This window comes from Monopterus albus, unplaced genomic scaffold (assembly GCF_001952655.1).
Source record: "Monopterus albus unplaced genomic scaffold, M_albus_1.0 scaffold410.1, whole genome shotgun sequence".
In the NCBI taxonomy this organism is placed as follows: Eukaryota; Metazoa; Chordata; class Actinopteri; order Synbranchiformes; family Synbranchidae; genus Monopterus; species Monopterus albus.
The window spans coordinates 138,732-157,096 of record NW_018128290.1 but is presented as its reverse complement, the minus strand read 5'-3'; the positions used below and the strand labels follow the sequence as shown (position 1 = coordinate 157,096).

The 18,365-nt window shown below is 44.0% G+C and overlaps 1 protein-coding gene across 1 annotated transcript in view; it reads right to left on the bottom strand.

Annotated features, from left to right (window-relative positions):
• Nucleotides 1-763: 763 nt before the first annotated feature.
• Nucleotides 764-18,365, bottom strand: part of wdr62 (WD repeat domain 62) — a 24,413-nt gene continuing 6,811 nt past the window's right edge. Inside the window, 29 exon segments of the mRNA XM_020586493.1 lie at nt 764-1,303; nt 1,791-1,885; nt 2,203-2,295; nt 2,418-2,728; nt 3,273-3,537; nt 4,767-4,886; nt 6,232-6,301; nt 6,421-6,499; nt 6,606-6,717; nt 6,887-7,000; nt 7,548-7,572; nt 7,574-7,697; nt 7,818-7,879; nt 8,111-8,341; nt 8,508-8,560; nt 9,967-10,079; nt 10,191-10,304; nt 10,947-11,010; nt 11,193-11,304; nt 11,736-11,811; nt 12,081-12,202; nt 12,354-12,424; nt 13,226-13,351; nt 14,015-14,106; nt 14,194-14,348; nt 14,913-15,044; nt 16,277-16,466; nt 17,307-17,467; nt 17,910-18,092. Of these exon segments, the coding sequence (XP_020442149.1) occupies nt 1,106-1,303; nt 1,791-1,885; nt 2,203-2,295; nt 2,418-2,728; nt 3,273-3,537; nt 4,767-4,886; nt 6,232-6,301; nt 6,421-6,499; nt 6,606-6,717; nt 6,887-7,000; nt 7,548-7,572; nt 7,574-7,697; nt 7,818-7,879; nt 8,111-8,341; nt 8,508-8,560; nt 9,967-10,079; nt 10,191-10,304; nt 10,947-11,010; nt 11,193-11,304; nt 11,736-11,811; nt 12,081-12,202; nt 12,354-12,424; nt 13,226-13,351; nt 14,015-14,106; nt 14,194-14,348; nt 14,913-15,044; nt 16,277-16,466; nt 17,307-17,467; nt 17,910-18,092 (3,663 nt within the window). The 3' untranslated portion in view covers nt 764-1,105.

Genomic DNA, 18,365 nt, shown 5'->3' with positions numbered 1-18,365 from the left:
AGTAAATGTCTGTAAAGTTCAGAGTAAATTTGAAACATATTGACAATGTTACAGAAAAACCGTTACAAATAAAGCAAACATCAGCTTTATTTTCCTGCATAAAGTTGGCACATCTTCAAAGACAATTTAAATTGCTTCTTTAAATAGAGGCTCACAAGTTAAAGCTAACATTAGCTTAATAGCTTCACAAATACTAACGCTGGAGAATGAACCAGAGGACTAAACCAGAAACAACTAACTAGTTTCATAAATCTTACCTGGACAATTTGCAGTTTTCTTTCATCATCTAATTCATCTTTCACGGTTCTCTCCTCGTCGTATCTCTCAGCACACCGATTGTGGTGCTACCGCAGTCTCCGCAGTGTTGAGGCATGTATTTATTCCAACATTAGTTGAAGGTGAGCCTCAAGCTCCAGGTGATATAAATATTGTTTGATTCCCGCCCAAACAAAACAAAAATTAACTGCAATTTTGATCTAAACACCACTCATTTTATTTTTCAGGTTTGCAAACCCAAGTTAAATGAAATCAGGTGTGATTGATCCAATTTCCAAAAATAAGATTGTTTCTTACTATAAAATTCTTTATTCAGTCTGTAGTTTCTTTAAATTATATTATTTAAATATGCTTATATGTTTGTGTGAGGTATTCAGTATTTGTTTTTGTTTAGTTTTTTTACACACACAAAAATACATTTTCTTTTTCACCTTTTCTGATAGAACAAAATTAAATCTATACAAATATATACATCAATCAGCGCATCAACATTGAGTTTCCAAGTTGTTTCAAGTAAAAATGAATATTTCTCTTCTCTAGTTGCCTGAAATTAAAATATTTAAAGCATGAAATAAAGTATTGGTTTATAAAGCACATTAAACATTTATTAAGAAATACAGAACTACAGTTTATGTACAAACGTAGTAATCACGATATAAAATACAGAACAATTTGCTGCCATAAAAACAAAAGGTGCATTAAAATTAATACTGATATTAATACAATCCATCAGTCTTTGAGCCCAATGCCCCCAGCACACTGTAACTCAAAGTAAAATTTGTCCTCTTACAGCTTCCGTACCCACAGCAGGACAGTCACTGGTCCTTGTTCAGATTCGGTTCAGTTTGTTCCGAGTCATCTGAAGCAGCAGTTCTGAGTATTTCTCCAGCAGAGCTGCCGTCCTGCTGTCCTCTAGTTGACCAGTGGGGGCGCTGCTGCCCCGCCCAGCTCCCTGCAACACTACCTGTAGCTCTGAGTGAACATCATCAAATGCCTCCAGCAGTGTGCACGACATCTTAACATCGAGCTGCAAGAGAAAGTTAGAAAACATGTTTTTAAAGGACCAGAAAAAATGACAAGTGACTGGATAAAAAACACGAGGTTTAAAGAAAAAGGTAATAATGCTGTGAGGAAAATTGACACTAAAATGTGCCAAATAATTCAAATGCTGTTAAAATATAATTTTCATAGAGTACTAATTTTAAACTCAAACCATCTGTAATTGTCTTATATAATCAAATTGTAAAAGAAAACTTTACACTATTTAATGAAAAGGTTGCAATGGAAAAAAAAATGGAGAAAAATTAAAAGAAAATGTTTAAACACTTTCAGATAAAGTAATATTTAGAGGAAAAGCTTTAAGTCAGAATACACAGAAAAAGATTTGATAATTTGAAAAAAAGCAACATATAAAGAAAAAAGACATTTAAAAAAGCAGAAACATTTCATAGTGGCAGATACAAAGATCTAACAGATTCAAACTGATTTACTCAAGCACATGGTCAGTACTGAACCTGTTGATAGAGGCAAATGGCTCGTCTCGCTGTCTGCCTGAGCTCGGTGGCGACTTGCTGACACTGCAGCAGACTGACCAAGTCTTCGCCGCTACCTGAACCAGCAACAACAAACATCGAAATGGTTCATCTCTGAACATGTGCATCATTTACGCTGCATCACAAACCAAGTGTACCACAAATCCCATTTATTCCTCATAAGACAATATCCACCATAACTCAGAACAGTGATTAAAACGCCAAGTTGAGGAACACTTGTGACAGTCCCAGAGGTGATTTAAATCTAAATGGTTCACTCTCTGAAGAGCAGGAACAGGATCAGGAACATTCATCTGATCAGATATCAAGTGCTACTGCCTGTGCTCGACAGATCGACGTCCCTGTGAAAACCAGCATGAGGGGGCGGGATTACCTGTCTTGCAGGGACGGAATCTTTCTGACAGAGGAGAGGAGGAAGAGGAGGGCAGCACACAGGGTGAACCAGCTGCTAAAGCTGAGCCTGATACTGTGAACAAAGGGAGATAGACAGACGGATAAAGACAAATGGATTCAGAAACAACTGCACACCAGACTCCTTACGAACATTAACATGCTGCAGAACAAGATGACAAGCCATAACCAACCCACCATCATGTTTAGAGATGCTGAGTGGATCAGTCTGGACTCCAGTCTGGGATCCTCCTGGACTCTCCTCGCACCTTGAAGTGGAGCAGATAATGTCAGAAGTGACACTGGTGACGTTACAGGTGGTCGGTGTGGTTGTAAGGGTGGCAGAGGGGGCGGGGCTCAGGATTAGTGATGGACTTTGATTTGTCAATGTCTCTTCAAAGCTGCTGACACTCCTCCCCATGGCCCCGCCCCATGACAGCACATTGGTGGGTGTGGCCAACACCTGAGGGCTGGCTGCAGGTACATGACTCTGACACGAAAGACCAACACTGATGAAATCAAAGAACACGGGACACGAAAACAGAGGATGAAATCATACAAGGAGATGTTCAACACATTTAAATGCCACAATTTTCAAAATATTCCTATTAGGCTCTTTTCACGAAACTCTACGTCTGTCAAAATGTTTGTCACATCTTCACAACTTTTCCCTCTAAATTTATTAATAAAAAAAAAGTCTTGCATTACTTTTAAAATTGTGCTGTTTTCATGTCATTACTTTTCTCAAGATATCACAACTGTGTGTGTCTATATCTTTATAAATAAAGTTTATTATTATTATTATCTCCAACTAGCTCTAAATCTCTGTTCTTCTGAAAATGCTGTCAAGATGTTATGACCTCTTTTCAGATTATTGGGACTATATTCCCAAAATATCAGGATTTTATTCTCCAAATATTATCCTGCATTAGACCGACTTAGTTTGAGACGGGTTCCTAAAAACCTGTCCACTGAGTGTGTATTTGTTAATACTGTTCAATCAAAATAAACTTGAAAAGACAAAAATCGATCTGCAGTGGGACGAGGTAATACCTGCTGGTCTGGTCCTGATGACTGTCACATTTGGTGCTGTGGAGCTCCTGCCCAGCAGACATCATGGGTGCAGGGAGCTGGGTGTCTGGGGAGGAGCACACGTTCTCCTTATCCGCCTCCTGGGTGGAGGTGAACGAGTGGGAGGTGGGAGGGTCCTGGCTCAGTTTGGCCCTGGAACTGGCTGTGGTCGCCAGGTATCTGAGCCGCGGCGCGTCCTGCTGGACTCCACATGCTGCACCGGTGTTGTGGGCCGCCACAGTCCTGTCTGGTTAGAGGAGGAGGAGGTCAGACGGGTACTGTGTTTGAATTCTTACCAAGTCTCTCTGTGACATGGATGTTAAACCTGAGTGAGTGTGAACAGAGACGGTGGACAACAGCATTGCATCCAGGAAACAAACATTTTCTATTAACATGCAGCACTTTGGGATCTCCACCACTTACTTAGTTTTGTGCTTAGGTCACTCTACAGGTAAAAAGTGGCCCCGTGTCAGACGGCTGAAGCCGCTTCAGGTTTCAGAAGAGACAGCTTCAAATACACAACTGTTTCCTGACATATCAAAAAAAGTTGTCACATGTCATTTTGCTGATGTTGTGAAGGTGGATTCAGGCTTCGTTCCACACCATCACCTTTCCTGAGGCCTTCTTGATGTTACCTTGTTTACCAAGGTAACTTGGTAAACTCTTTTCTGAACCTATATATAGTATATTAATAAGCTTTATGAATTCAGCCTTAGGGGGCCTTATTGACGATTATTTTACACATTTCAAACCTTTTCCTGCTTTCATACAGTTTTAATGTGATACGCTGGTCGAAGCTGTGTGACGCTCTCACTCTAGTGGCTTTGAGTAGACCGAGTTTAATGAGAGAGCAGCCTCTGACACACTGGCACGATTCTCTGTCAGTATATAAGCTCAGACTCGATCGCGCATGGACAGGGTGCTATCAGAAACAATTGTCCTCGGGGAAATCAACAATCATGAACAAGAGCGGCCCAATTAAACTAATTGTTTCTTTAACATAGGACGATTGGCACAGATGATGGACAGACATCCTCCTTTCCTTGTTTAGTGTGCAAACATCACTGTTGCCAGAAACATTTGTTCATTGATAAATAATTTAACTGAACAAGTGCTGCTTGTCTTTTTAAATTTCAGACTGAAACACGAACAAGAATGATTTTTGCATTTGAAAATTTGGTGTCCTTGTCCACTAAACAGAGGGTGAGCTGTTAATTTATCGTTATTTGTTTCAGAATCACCTGCGGGTGTCCAGACATTACCCTGGAAACTAAAAACTAAAGTATAAAGTACTTCCAGTGCCCGTGTGAACCCTGCAGTTACCCCAAACACAGAAGTGAAGGGACAGAGGACAGGTTGACCTTTGACCACAAAACGTTAAAACCTTGTGACTTTTGCCAGAGTGAGAAACACCGCCCCACCCAAAAAAAACCAACACAAAAACAGTTGGATGTCCACACACACACACACACACACCTCCCAGCGTCTCTCTGCACTGGATGAACACAGTGTGTCGTCTGCGTATTCGGCGGAGAGGGGGCTGATGAGAACTCATGCAGGAAGCCCTTCTGCAAAGGACTGATTGGTGACACCTCGCTGCGGTTACACACAACACACTCTTATCATTGCACTGCCAGTTCTTAAAATACAGCAGTAATTTAAAGGAAAAGTCCAACACTGAGGATGTGTGCAGTCCCACTGAACTCTAACCAGGCATTTGGTATAAAAGAATAAAATGAGATTGTCACAATAAAGCTACAGCAAATGTTTGTGTGCTTGTTTGGATCTCGAGTGATCTGAGGTTTCCAGGCAATCAAGTTTAGAAGAAAATCAACTGTCAACATATAAATATCGTCTGATCTAAATGTGTGAACCGTTTCCTGTTGAACCAGTCCGGCTGCTTTGACTGGTACCAGTCTGAACTTCCTGTGAAGCTCTCTGAAGGTGAATTTTGTTTACACAACAAACCAAAATCTCAATGGGAACCCTGGGAAATTATTCAGATTAATCTTTTAATTGAGAAAATAATCACTAGACTAATCAACAATGGAAATCATGTACTGTAGCTGCAACATTTTTTATTCATAAAAATATGGATTTGATCTGATTTATTAGTTCTTGGTGTTCAGATCCTTAGTTTTTTCCTCATTACCATTCACACTGGCAGGTCAGCAATATCCGAAACATCAGCGGCTCCACAGCCAATTTATTTTTAGCAAATAAATCAATGACGAGAAAAAAAGTGTCCTGTTTGTCTCTTTCATACTTCTTGTCAAAGTGATCAATGAAATTATAGAATATTATTCGTGCATTTTGAAGTATAATCCTCCTCACTTTGTAACAATTAAGATTTTGACATCAATGAAAAAAAATGTTGACTGGAACAGACGTGAGGTCCCTGACCTTGACCTTTGAACATCTTGAGTCCAAGTGGGCATTTGTGCCAAATGGTAAGAAATCCCCTTAACTGGTGAAACACACAAGTGATTTCTACACCCGTCTCACGCTGCATATAGAACTATATTATGTCAAATGAGTCAATCCACACTGAATCCGTGAGACGTGCATTTCTCGTAGAACCCTCGCAGGTTTTTAAGCTTCATGTCTATTTTTTTTCCCCTCTGCTGTGTTTAGTGAAGCGTCATCTCCACAGTCTGCTGTTTAAAATCACACAAATCATGTTTTCTGTTCCTACCGGTATGTCTTACGACCAATCAAGCTGCCCGAGTGACACTTTCTCCCTGTGGCGTTCATGCTTCTTTATCATTCTAAGTGTCAGAATGGTTTAAATGTGATTTCTGATTTTCAGCCAGGACTTCACATGGAACAAGATTTATGTTCAGGTGCGAGGTGACGTGTGTTTGTCTGCAACACATGACCATGTGTGCTGATCACTGGTTTTCTTTACTTCTGCCAGTCATTAGAAACTTTGCTGACTCACCTCCACCGCTGCCGAGTTCTTTCTGAGTCGACTCTGATGAGGCGACTTTGCTGCTCGATTCCGAGTTCACCTGAAAACAAACAAGTCATCAATCGTCTAATAAAGTTTCTGTAACTTCTTATACAAACTTTAAAAGTATTACCATCACGTTTCCAGTGTGTTTACTGTGCGTCGGGTGTGTTTGCATACCGATGTGCTGCTGACATTGTTCTCCTCTGAGATCCTGGTCGGGATGGACACAGGAGGCGGAGCTCGGCTCGGCCATGCCCTAAAAACACAGCAGGAAATAGCAGTTATCGGCATGACAACAGTCACCAGCTGAACTCAATGGCCCCTCCAGGTCAAAGGTCACAGCCTCAGTTCTGTGTACTGACCTGAGTTTGTCCTGGAAGCGGGAAAGGAAGCGGGTGGAGATGCTGAGTCGAGGGTTCAGGAAGTGCTTGCCCTCCTGAGGCTGCAGAGTCCGCAGGTCAGTGTCAAACCTTTCTGAAAGGTCAAAGGTCACAAACACTTCAGCTGGTCTTCCAAGATGTCAGCTTAAAAAAAAAAAATCTAAGAATTGACTGATACATGTTCTTCGGTGAATTATAAGTGCCAAACTATTGCAGCGTGAACACCTTACACCTTGCGGCTATGCTGGTGATTTGGTTCATACCTTCTGTCAGACTGGAGGCCAGCGTATCGAAGTGGGTCTTCAGGGAGTTTCTGTCCTCGTCGTCCTCCAGGCACAAACTGCCCACAGAGCTGCCCTGACTCAGAGAGTCTGTGTCTGATATGAGAGAGAGGGTTTAGGGGCACATACAACTACTCTCATAAAACAATAAAAAAAAAAAATTTTCATCATGTGTGGCGAGTTAAGGGACTTTCAGAGATGCCCCGCGCTTTATGTCACTGTCCTGGCAGTTTAACACGGTGGTCTCCTGTGAATAAACATCTGATACCAGTGTGATGAGGCTAAGAGTGTGTAGCAGCACCAGGTGAAGCATACAGAGATCACACGCCTCTCGTTGGGGAGACTCTCAGATCAGTTTATAGACACAGTCGAGGATGTGAGAGCAGGAAACGTCTTTCCATAAAGTCCCGACTCCTAACATATGGACATGTTATTTAGAAATAAAGCAGCTGCTGGAAACCTGTGAATGACGGTTGGAGGTGAATTTGTATGTGACACACAAACTGCATATGTCACCTTAGATTTTACTTCTCATGTGATTGGACTTATGTCATCTTATGCATAAATTAATAAACTGTCTTGACAGAAAGTGTCACTTATGTCACGTCTGAACGGGGCTGTAGGTGCTGATATGAGGGCTGACCTGCGTCCTGCTGCTGCTCCAGACTTCCCCTCAGAGCAGGCAGAGTCTGGACTCAGCTGAACGCTCCACACCGGTTCCGCCCCTTGACCTCCGACCTCAAGCTGGGTCAGAGACCGCCGAGGGTCCATCACAGCCTCAACATCAAACTCCCTGAAAACACAAATGCAGGACTGAGTGATGTCACCCACAGACAGAGGAATATTGGCTTATTACTGTCATATCTGATTCTGGGGCAACGTTCCGAACGTGCTGACCTGACGAGCATCTCACCTGTCAGCGGTGGGGTCGATGCTGGGGGGGAGGATGTAGCTGCTCCTGTCCTCACCTGCACTCTGCAGCATCACACAGACAGAGTGAAAGGGGGAATGGATTCACAAAGGCCACAAACTGACGTCTGTGCTAACGCTACACTGACACAAGGAAAGCCATGGGAGAACAGTGCAGGCGATGCACACGCTGGAGTTCATCTTCAAAAAGATGAAGCTCAGCTTCTTCATACAGCCAAATATCAGGGAGGGGGGAGGTTTATTAAGTATGATTTATATTTTTTTCATCGTGTTCACCTCTTTCTCCTCCTCCTCTTCCTCTCCCTCCTCCTCCTCTTCCTCTCCCAGCACACTCTCCAGACTCTGAGGGTGGAAGTCTCCCCCCTCCTCCTCCTCCTGACTCTTGGTGGGACTCGGGGAGAAGTTGGAGCAAATGGTCAGAGGGTTCAGCTGCTCTGTCCACCGACTTCGCACCTGACGAGGCTCTGCATCCGATTGGACGGTAGAGGAGACCCTGTCCTCACCTTGCTGAACACACAATACACACCTGAGCTTCATCATCCTAAAAAAATAATCAACCACTGGCTGTGTGAAGGAAGAAAGTCTATCCACAAACTGACCTGTGAACTGAACAAGTATTTTGACTGAGCTGTACTATACAGATGTTGAGTTTAACAGTAAACATCAGACTGACCAGCTTTCTGAACCACATGGGCAGCTTTCCGTTGGTCTGAAGCAGCTGAGCATCTGCAACACAAACAACAACATGACTCAAACAAACTCTTTTCACCAGCTAACAAACAAGAAGAACCAGCTGTTGCCGTGTCCACAGTGAAACCAGGGGGCTCACATCCACACTGGCCACGATGACGCAGAGACACAACCACCCAGAGTGGTAAAGATGTCTCTCTTTCTAACACCAGGTTTTCGGTTTGGATCCATCACACCTGGTCAAAACGCAGCAGTTCTGTGTAAGAATGTCTACACAATTCACGGGAACTCAGGAGCTTCATTCATTCAGTCACACATTTATAAAACTAAAAGGTCAGATGGAGAACATGAAGAGCACATGCCGACTGATCAGGTGCATCAGCCAGTACTTAGCTAGAGGTATCCTGAGCCAGTCCGTGCAAATGGTATTGAATCACAGCAGCAAAAATAAAGCAGATTAAAGATCAAACTGCATCACAGCAATGTATGTGCAGCAGTTAATACAGTGTGACCAACTGTGCTGCTGACGTTTGAGCTTGTCTGCTCGTCTTCATCGTTGTTTTTAATGGCAAGACAAAGGCAGACCCCCTGCCACTGTGGAACAGTCAAGTCCTGTTCAGTCCGATTCTTTCTCTGCTGTGTTTTGTCCACCTCGGTCAGCTGATGCTGCTCCGCTAATGAGTAAGCTGACGACAGGCCATGCTGCTCCGCTAATGAGTAAGCTGACAACAGGCCGAAGATCATCTGTGAGGTAAGAAGCTCCACTCTGTCACACCATTGTTTAACCAGAGCGGACTGAGTGTTTCCAACAGAGTGAGATGTCTTTTCTCTGCAGGATCCCATCACATCACAGTCTCCAGTTAAACCTTCACTCACATCAGATCAATAATTTAAGCTGATCAGCTTGATCAGATAGTGAATTTAATGGCCGAAGCTTTTCCTGCAGGTCATTCACGTACATATTGAACCAAGATTTAAAAGCTGAGATTGGGTTCTGTATCTGGACATGATCAATATAAAACTGCTGACAAATCTTGGGTGACATCACCACAGATGCTGAAACCTTTTTAATGATAATCCATCAGGTTTCACCAAAAAGCACTGTATCAAAGCTTAGCTTTTCTTTGTCTCTTATCACTCTAAAGTGAACATTTTGGGACTTCTGGTCAAACGAAACATTTGAGGAAGCTGCAACAGGCATTTTTTAGATTTTACTTAATAAATTATTCAGTGAATTAACAAAATGACAGGCAGTCTGATCGATAATGAAGAGAAGTGTTAGCTGCAGCCCTAATCACTGTACTTAGCCTGGCAGTGTTTAATTCAGTGGACAGAAACAATACAACCTGAAGTCACTGCCCAGATCATCACAGACCTCGTGTTCAGGTGGTTTAACGGAAGCACACGAGAAAAAAAAAAAACCCTGACCCAGTCCTGCTCACCGGGTGCAGAGTCCAGTCTGGCAGGAGTCCTGAGCTCAGGCTCTTCCTCCTCCTCCTCCTGCTGCTGCTGCTGATGTATCTGAGAGGAGGGAACAGTGATGAAGGTCTCCCGCCTGAAACAACCACACAACCAAGTTCAGTTTGACCACAGAAACAAACAGAATGTCTGTGTTTTCCAGGACTGACTGGTTTTTATTTCACAACACCTTCCTCCTCTCACCCACCTGATGTTTGGCTGTTTGTGGCTGCAGGTTTCAGGGGCAGCTTTCAGTCTGAGACCCCACCTCCTTCTCATGGTGCTGGTCATCTGCGAGTCCAGTCTCCACACAAACACACAACTACACACACAGCAACATACAGAGTTAAAAACACTGACTCTGAAGAACTGATCTACAGCAGCTGAGTCTCCAGTCGGTGATTTTACTTGTTATTTTGCACAAATCCCATCCAGAGACCAACAGCAACAATGAATCTGGTGTATTCACTGTAATGTGTGAAGCGGAAACCGAGTAAAGAAAGATATTTTTATAAAAGTTTTTGCGACTGAACATAAGCTCAGACATCATCAGCGTCAGGGCTCTTTATTTTGTAGCTTAGTTGATTTAACTCTGTTTTATGCAGGTTGTTCTGCTAATCAGCAAAATGCAAACGGCTCCAACACGTTGTTCAGTGAGAAGCTGGTGGAGCAGCACGACTAGAGCGGACACCAGTGACTCTGTGCACAGGAACACCGTTCTCAGCCTGTGGAGTCGTGTGTTGGAACCAGACGGCCTCCCGTGTTTCCTGAGGACGAAACCTGCTCCCCAGTGCAGCGGTGTGGCTCACTGGGGGGGGGGGTCTAATAGCTGGTGGACAACAGTGGAGGTCTATGGCACAGAGCGATGAGCTGGACCAGGGTGTGGACTCAGATTACGGCAAGGACACCACCTTCACTGGTGCTGCTGGTCTCTGGACGGGGTTTGTGGGGAATCACAGTTTACCCGTCTCCTGCGACGGTGATGAGGTGTCTGCAGTCCTGACTGAACCTCATGCAGGTGACGATCTCTGAGGAAACACAGACAAGCAGGTAAAGAGACAAACACCTGACATTTAATCATCTGTAGCTACAAATAAACCTGAATCAAACCACAGCATAAAATCAAGCTGCTAGTTAAAAAACAAATGATCCAAGCCTGTTCAATGCCCTCCACAGAGCACGCCCCTGCAGGTGAGCTGGATTTACTTACCTGAATGTCCAAACAAGGTGGCGACACACTCCCCCGACTCATAGTCAAAGATGGCAATGTTTTTATCAGAGCAGCTGGTGGCAAAGAAACTGCCTGACGGGTCCATCTGAACCTGCAGACAACTCACGGTATGACATGCTCCTATTTGATCACACATTTCTATTTTTATTTACTGTTGCCTTATAAAAGCACACAGAGCCTCTGTACTGGAGTCAAAGTCCTTGTGCCTAAACATACTTGGTCAATAAAGCTCTGATTCTGTTCTGACAGCAGCCACGTCAAACCAAAACTTCATCCATTACCGTCTTTGTCAAGATCACATTTTAACGACATATCACATGGCAAAGCAGCAACAGCCCAGCCTCAAACAGAATCATAATGATGTGCACTGAAATCAAGGCTGCCCTTCTACAAGCATGCCATAGCAAAGATTTCTTGCTTCAGGTTGTGTCATATAATAAATAAATAAATAAATGTATTCTTATTTTTACGTTCTCTTCTTTTTAACTTTGCCCATAACACTGTATTTCACTACATACTTACTTTGAGCAGTGCACCGTCGTCACTGGACGAGCCTTTCAAACACTTCTTCAGCTTCCCAGTTTCTACGTTGTACACCCTAAAAGCACACACACACACACACACACACACACACAGGACCCTGATCTCACACTCTTTACAATACTGTTTCATGTTTCACAGTTACACAACGGGTCCATTACAGGGTTTCAAAGGATTCGGCTTCAGACCTGGACTCAGATTCGATAAAATGCATCCAACCCCAGCCACACTTAACAGCCAGGGATGGGCTACACACACAGACACACACTCAGACACACTTCGCCAACTCTTTTCATGGAGGAACAACATCCTCAGTATTTTCTCTACCTGACGTTTCGGTCCTGACAGGCAATGGTGACATGTGTTCTTGATGAGTCCAGGTCCATGTCGTACAGTGTCGTCTTCTCCACCACATGATGACTCCTGGAGAACGACAATCCCTCCGCCGTCTGGAGCACAGCAAACAAGAAGACGCCATGATTCATCCACAAGGAATCATGGGACACAGAGAGAGTATTTACCAGCAGCTTGTTCAATTTGAATGTGAATAAAGCTCGAACAGAACCATTTCATTTTACTAGAGCGTGTGCTCAGACTGACCTGCTCAGCTGTCTGGAAGTAGATGCTCTTGTCAGCTCCACAGCTGACCATTCGAACCTCTGGACTCTCACCTGGAAAGCAGGTAACACAGCTAACTCTACTTCTCTCTACAGGTCAAGTCCACCAGCTTCAAGGCAAGTTATGGATATAACACATTCATACACAAAGGCAACGTGCTCGACACAGTGCACACAATGCAAATTGAAAGTAGAGGTGCACTGACTGCCGTTTTCTGACATCATACACAGACATCTTTGTAACCCTTCTTTAATCAAAAATGAAGTTGTAATAAAAATAAAGTATTAAAGTTTTACACGTCCATCTTTCTCTCACTCTTTTTATTACAAACCTCCAACTAAAAATGAAGTGCAATATTTGTACTTGTCCAAACAGAGCCAGGTGTGAAGGCTAACAGAAACAGAGCAGTGTGTTACTGCTGAGCCACAGCTTGTATTGGCAGTGTTTTACCACAGGCTGGAGTTGGTCTGTAGCTCCTCTGTGCACTGTTTGTAAACCAAGCGCGCCAATGAACATGTGACCAGTACAGACACGAGCGCGAACCTCACTTGACGTGCACAGAAGAGTCAGACTGTTTAACGATCAGCCAACACTGATGACAGACACTGCCTCTTAAATTCCTAATCACAAGGAATAATGACCAAGGGAGGTTTCATGAAGTCCAGTCCCATTTTTTTAGGGTATAAAAGCAATCGTTAGCTGCAGCCCTGCATTTTTAGTCAGGCACCGACTAGTGCTTACCATTTAAAACACGGAACTGGGGTAGTAGTGTTTAGGGCTCCACCCTTTCTATTTATTCAAATTAAAACCTGTTCTAGATGGAGAACAGTCTCGGTGCCGTGCGGCAGTGCTACCTGTGAACTTGACAGCAGTGATGGAGGCGGAGTGGTCATTCAGCGTCTGGACCAGACCATAGTTCTTCTCTAGGTTGAAGACGTGGATTAGTCGATCCCTGCTGGCCGATGCCAGCAGCCTCACACCTGAACCAACAACAACAACAACAGTCTGATTACGCAGGTGTTGCACCTGCATGCACACAGGAAATGTACAGAGACAACTGCATGTCTGCATCAGAAGCTGTTCTATGTAAATGGTAGCTATGGAGTTCTCCAGGTTTTTAATGGGTTTCAATAGACCACATATCACAACCTGGCCTCCCATCCGTTTTAGAACAGATTTTTAAATTTATTCAAGTGGTGCTACAGTGCTAACAAGCTAGTCCATCCATACATTAGCCTCAAATCCTCTGGCAAGTCTTTACTTAATGCTTCCAACTCCAGATTAAAGACAAACGAGGGCTGTGCCTTCTTCAACCAGACCCCCAGAGTTACACATCAGCCTACCAGAGGACCAGAGGCTCACGGACTCTGTACACAGTCTTGTGTCCAAACTATTTTATTGTTTTAAATTTTCCCCACTGGTGCCATTTTCTGTTCCTTTACCTTTCTCCTGTGGGCATCACCGTGACAGTTTCAGCCTCCTAATTTAAAATACTGATTTACATGAGGTTTGCTTGTGCTTCATAAATGTGCAAACAATGATAAATACACTCCAAACTATATTTATAAAAATATGCCACACAAAAATTAAGGTCATTATTGAAGTAAAGAACAAATGGAAACCGGTGCATATCCGTTCTGTACCTGTGGATGGGGGAGAGAACTCCAGACACAACACCTCCGCGTCATGAGCCTCGATCTTCACCAGCTCATCCAGGAAGTCCAGACCAAAGATCCTGAACGCAGACAGACATGTCAGCCGCCTCATCAGACGCCTGTCCGAGGGCGTCACCAATATGTGTGCATGTTTTTGTGAGTCTCACCGCAGGTTTCCACAGCGGTCTCCAGCCGCCAGGTGCTGTCCATCAGGGCTGATAGCCAACACTCGTATCCCAGCCTTCCCATCAGCCCCGGCTGCCTCCCCGTCAGCCTGCAGGTGCTGCATGTTCTCCCCCACATACAAAATCCTCAGCAGGTCCTGAAACATTTTGACACCTCATTTGACTTTTCATGCACTAATTCCACTCATGTGCACTTTCAAAATAAAATGTACTTAATCTAAAGAATACAATTCCATTTCCCAAAATGTCTTGCGCTACCTGCCCATTACTCAAAACATACATAAATAATGAACAGGAATACACAAATACCAGTATTGGGTCCAGTACCACTAGTACAAGTGCTCATTAAAGGTGTCCAGTATTAAGCCCCAACACCACTGATGGCAACATTATGCTGACCTCACGCTGGCTGACCAGGCTGGTGGGTGGAGGAGGTGACACGTCAGCAGCATGATCTCACCTGGGAAAACTTAGCTGAGCAACACTACGGCTTGCTAACATAAGTACTGCTGGCTTGTGTACAAACTCTGTGTGGCAGGAGTCTCTACAGTCCTCTCGACATCAGCTGACAGCGCCACCCGCTCTGACTGTGTCACCAAGGCGTGTATCGTGTAGCCCAAACAGGGTTACCTGTTCACTTCCTGTTTCCGGCTCATGTGAGAAAGGCCTATACAGACGCTGGCTTCACGCATTGGTCTTACATTGCTGTAGAGGTTCCCGTGTCCGGTGGGGGGGTCGGCGTGCCACAGTCTGATGGTGTTATCTGACGAGCAGGTGAAGAAAGAGGACGGAGGCAGAACGGCCTGGGACACATCGGACAGCTCTGGATACACCTGAGGATGAAATGACAGCGTTGTCCGGCAAAGTACACCAGACACCTCTGGAGGAATACTGGTCAAAGCCCAAGTGACAGTACTTCTGGTAGTATGTCTCCTCTTAATCAAGATATTCTGTTAATACTGAAAGTATTTCTGGCAGTACTAGAGGCATTTCTGCCAATATTCGATGTATCTAGTAGACATGGAGGCGTACCTATCTGAATGGGGAACAGCTCCACTATTAGTACCGTAGTTCTGCTAAGATCTGGAGGATTAGCAGTAGCACTTAAAGTACAAATGGTAGAATGCAAGTACTGTATGTCTACTGGTTCTACGGAAAGCATTTCTGGTACTACTACTACTACTACTACTACTACTACTACCACCACTACTATAACTGGAAGTATTTCTGGTCCTGGAAAAAAGTCTGGCATTACTAATGTACATCTGCTAGTGCTTTGTTTTTGTTACCTATGGTAGCATTAGCATAGTAACCTGCAGTGGTAGAAGAAGTACTCAGATCCGTTACTTCAGTAAAAGTAGCAATACAACAGTGTAAACATACTCTGTTACAGGTCCTGCATTCAAAATGGTACTTAAGTAAAAGTAAAAGTATTATTGTATTATAGTGAATGATGCAGTACTGTATACATCACATTTAAAGCTGCAGCTGGTAAAGGTGGAGCTGGTTTTACTGGCTTATATACATTTAATTTGAAGTACTACTGGGCAGCCTGTGAAGTTTCCACCTTAGACCAATGAGGCCTCCTCATTTGTATTAATCTGATTCTAAAAAGTAACTAGTATATAAAGTTATAAATTAAATGTAGTGGAAACAAGTACAATATTTGACTTCACTACATTTTATAGGCAAAGTATGAAGTAAAAGAAAATGAAAATACTCAGATACCTCAAAATTGTACTTAAGTAAATGTACTCAGTTACTTTCCACCACTGGCACCTCAGTGGTATTTCTGTCAGTGTTATTTTTAAATAATGTAAGTTCTAACAGTGTTTTTGTTGCTACTGGCGGCGGTACCACGGGCGGTGCTTTTGACGGTATCTGCGGTACCCCTGACGGTATCTGCGGTACCCCTGGCGGTGCTTTTGACGGTATCTGCGGTACCCCTGACAGTATCTGCGGTACCCCTGACGGTATCTGCGGTACCCCTGACAGTATCTGCGGTACCCCTGACGGTATCTGCAGTACCCCGGGCGGTGCTTTTGACGGTATCTGCTATACTGACCTCAACGCTCCACACACAGCTGCTGTGGTACAGAGCAGAGTACAGCTTCCTCACGTTCCTCACGTCTTTAACGTCCCACACGTACACACTGTGGTCGTTGTACACACAGGTCAGGTGTCGGGCAGTGGGGTCAAAGGTCAGAGCCAATGTGTCGGGGTACTGAACACCTGGACTGGCAGGTAACAGGCTGCTGTGGAAACACATTCAGAAAGTAATCAGAGGACTTCCCTGCGTTATGGGGCCACTGCATACATTTTAATTATGCAAGACTTTTCAGACCTAAACAGAACAAATACCATTTCCACAGCAGGACAAACGCACATTAGCAGCCACTTTTCATTCAAAGAAAATGATCAAACACAGATATGATCCTGTAGCCCATGTGTGCACAGTACCTGGGGAAACATAGTATACTGTATGTGCTTTAAAGCCAAAGTTTACTTAGATGACTGCACAGTCTGTGGGTGTGTCAGTAGAATCGTGTACAGGAGAGGACAGCATGGATGGCTTTGGTAACTGGCAGGGCAACAGACAAGTGTAATCACAAACATTTTTATGAACGTCTGCATTACAGTAGTATTAGCTTTGTCTATTGTTTAATAACTCAGACACAGACCCATTCAATCAGGTCCATCCAACAAAGATTAACAGCGTGTAGTGCAACAGTTCTACAGGGAATCCTCATGATCCTTAAAACGTTCAGCTTTTGTTTCTCTAGACAGATGTTAATTAAATTTTGAGATCTCTTATGAGGCAGTGATTTGATTCTTTACCACCCATGTTGATATAAATAAGGTAAAAAAGATCACAGGAACACAATACCAACCCCACAGCCCCCACGTCCCCAGCAGGTCGGCTTGGTGTGGCCCTAAGCAACCTCTCAAAATTTAAAACATCTCACGAGCGAAAATAAGACTTTTTATTACATTTATTGACCTTAAATGTTTAAAATCAAGTTTAATACTTTGAAGGATCCATGGGAACCCTGTGTTATACCAGTATTTATCCTAAATGTGTGCAGTACTTGTACCCATGCTTTACACTCTGCGTGAGGTCGACTCCCAGGCGGTGCGGTCGGTGCAGGGTGGTGATGTACTGCAGGTTGGAGGGGCTGAACACTCTGATGATCCCGTCAGCACAACCACAGAAGATAAAGTTCGTGCCGACCACCAGACAGCTCGCAGACGGCGTCTGTCAACAACAACAGCAGCAGTCTACTCACAACAAGACTGATTTGTTCAATTAAGTCTGTCCTGTCCCGCTGACAGACAGACAGACTGTCCTGATGACTTTAAAGACACTGAACACACTGCTCATGTCTCACTTTCAGTGTGTTTGCTGCTATATGCATTTCACTGTCCTGCGCTGTGACTGCTATTCTCTCGTGTCCCTACTGAGGGCGTGGCTTGTCCCTGCTCCACACACACACACCCCCACACACACACACACACACACACACACACACACACACACACACACACACACACACAGACATCAACCCCTGGTGAAAACCTGGTAGATATCAGTGCCCTCCCTGACCAGTTAACCTACGTGCACTCTGAAACAGGTGTTTGTTAAAATCACAAGTGTACCAGTTACTCTACAGGTGTATGCAGGTACGCCCCTCACTGACCTTCAGGTTCACCCAGGCCTCCAGCTGACGGCTGCTGTTGAACAGACACAGCAACCCGGAGCTGGTGATGCAGTAGGTGCTGGATGCCATGAGGCCACGCCCACATGCCACCCCGCTGAACACACTGTTCTTATGGTCGCCTAGCAACCCAGACCGACCAATCAGAGGCACCGTGCTGTTCACCTGGAGACAGGAAGAAAATACAAGAAAGACATAGACAATCTCATATGGAAATCTCATATCAGATATGTTCAGCATAAAATAGCTAAAAATATATCAATATTGGCAAAGGGTTAGATATATGCTGGACGTGAAAGCACTACGCATTTTGTATTCTTCATTGATTTTACCATACTTAGAGTATGGCGTTGAAAACTGGGGAAACACATACAAAAGCTCACTTCAACCATTGTATATATTACAAAAAAGAGCGATAAGAATTGTGCATAAGATGGG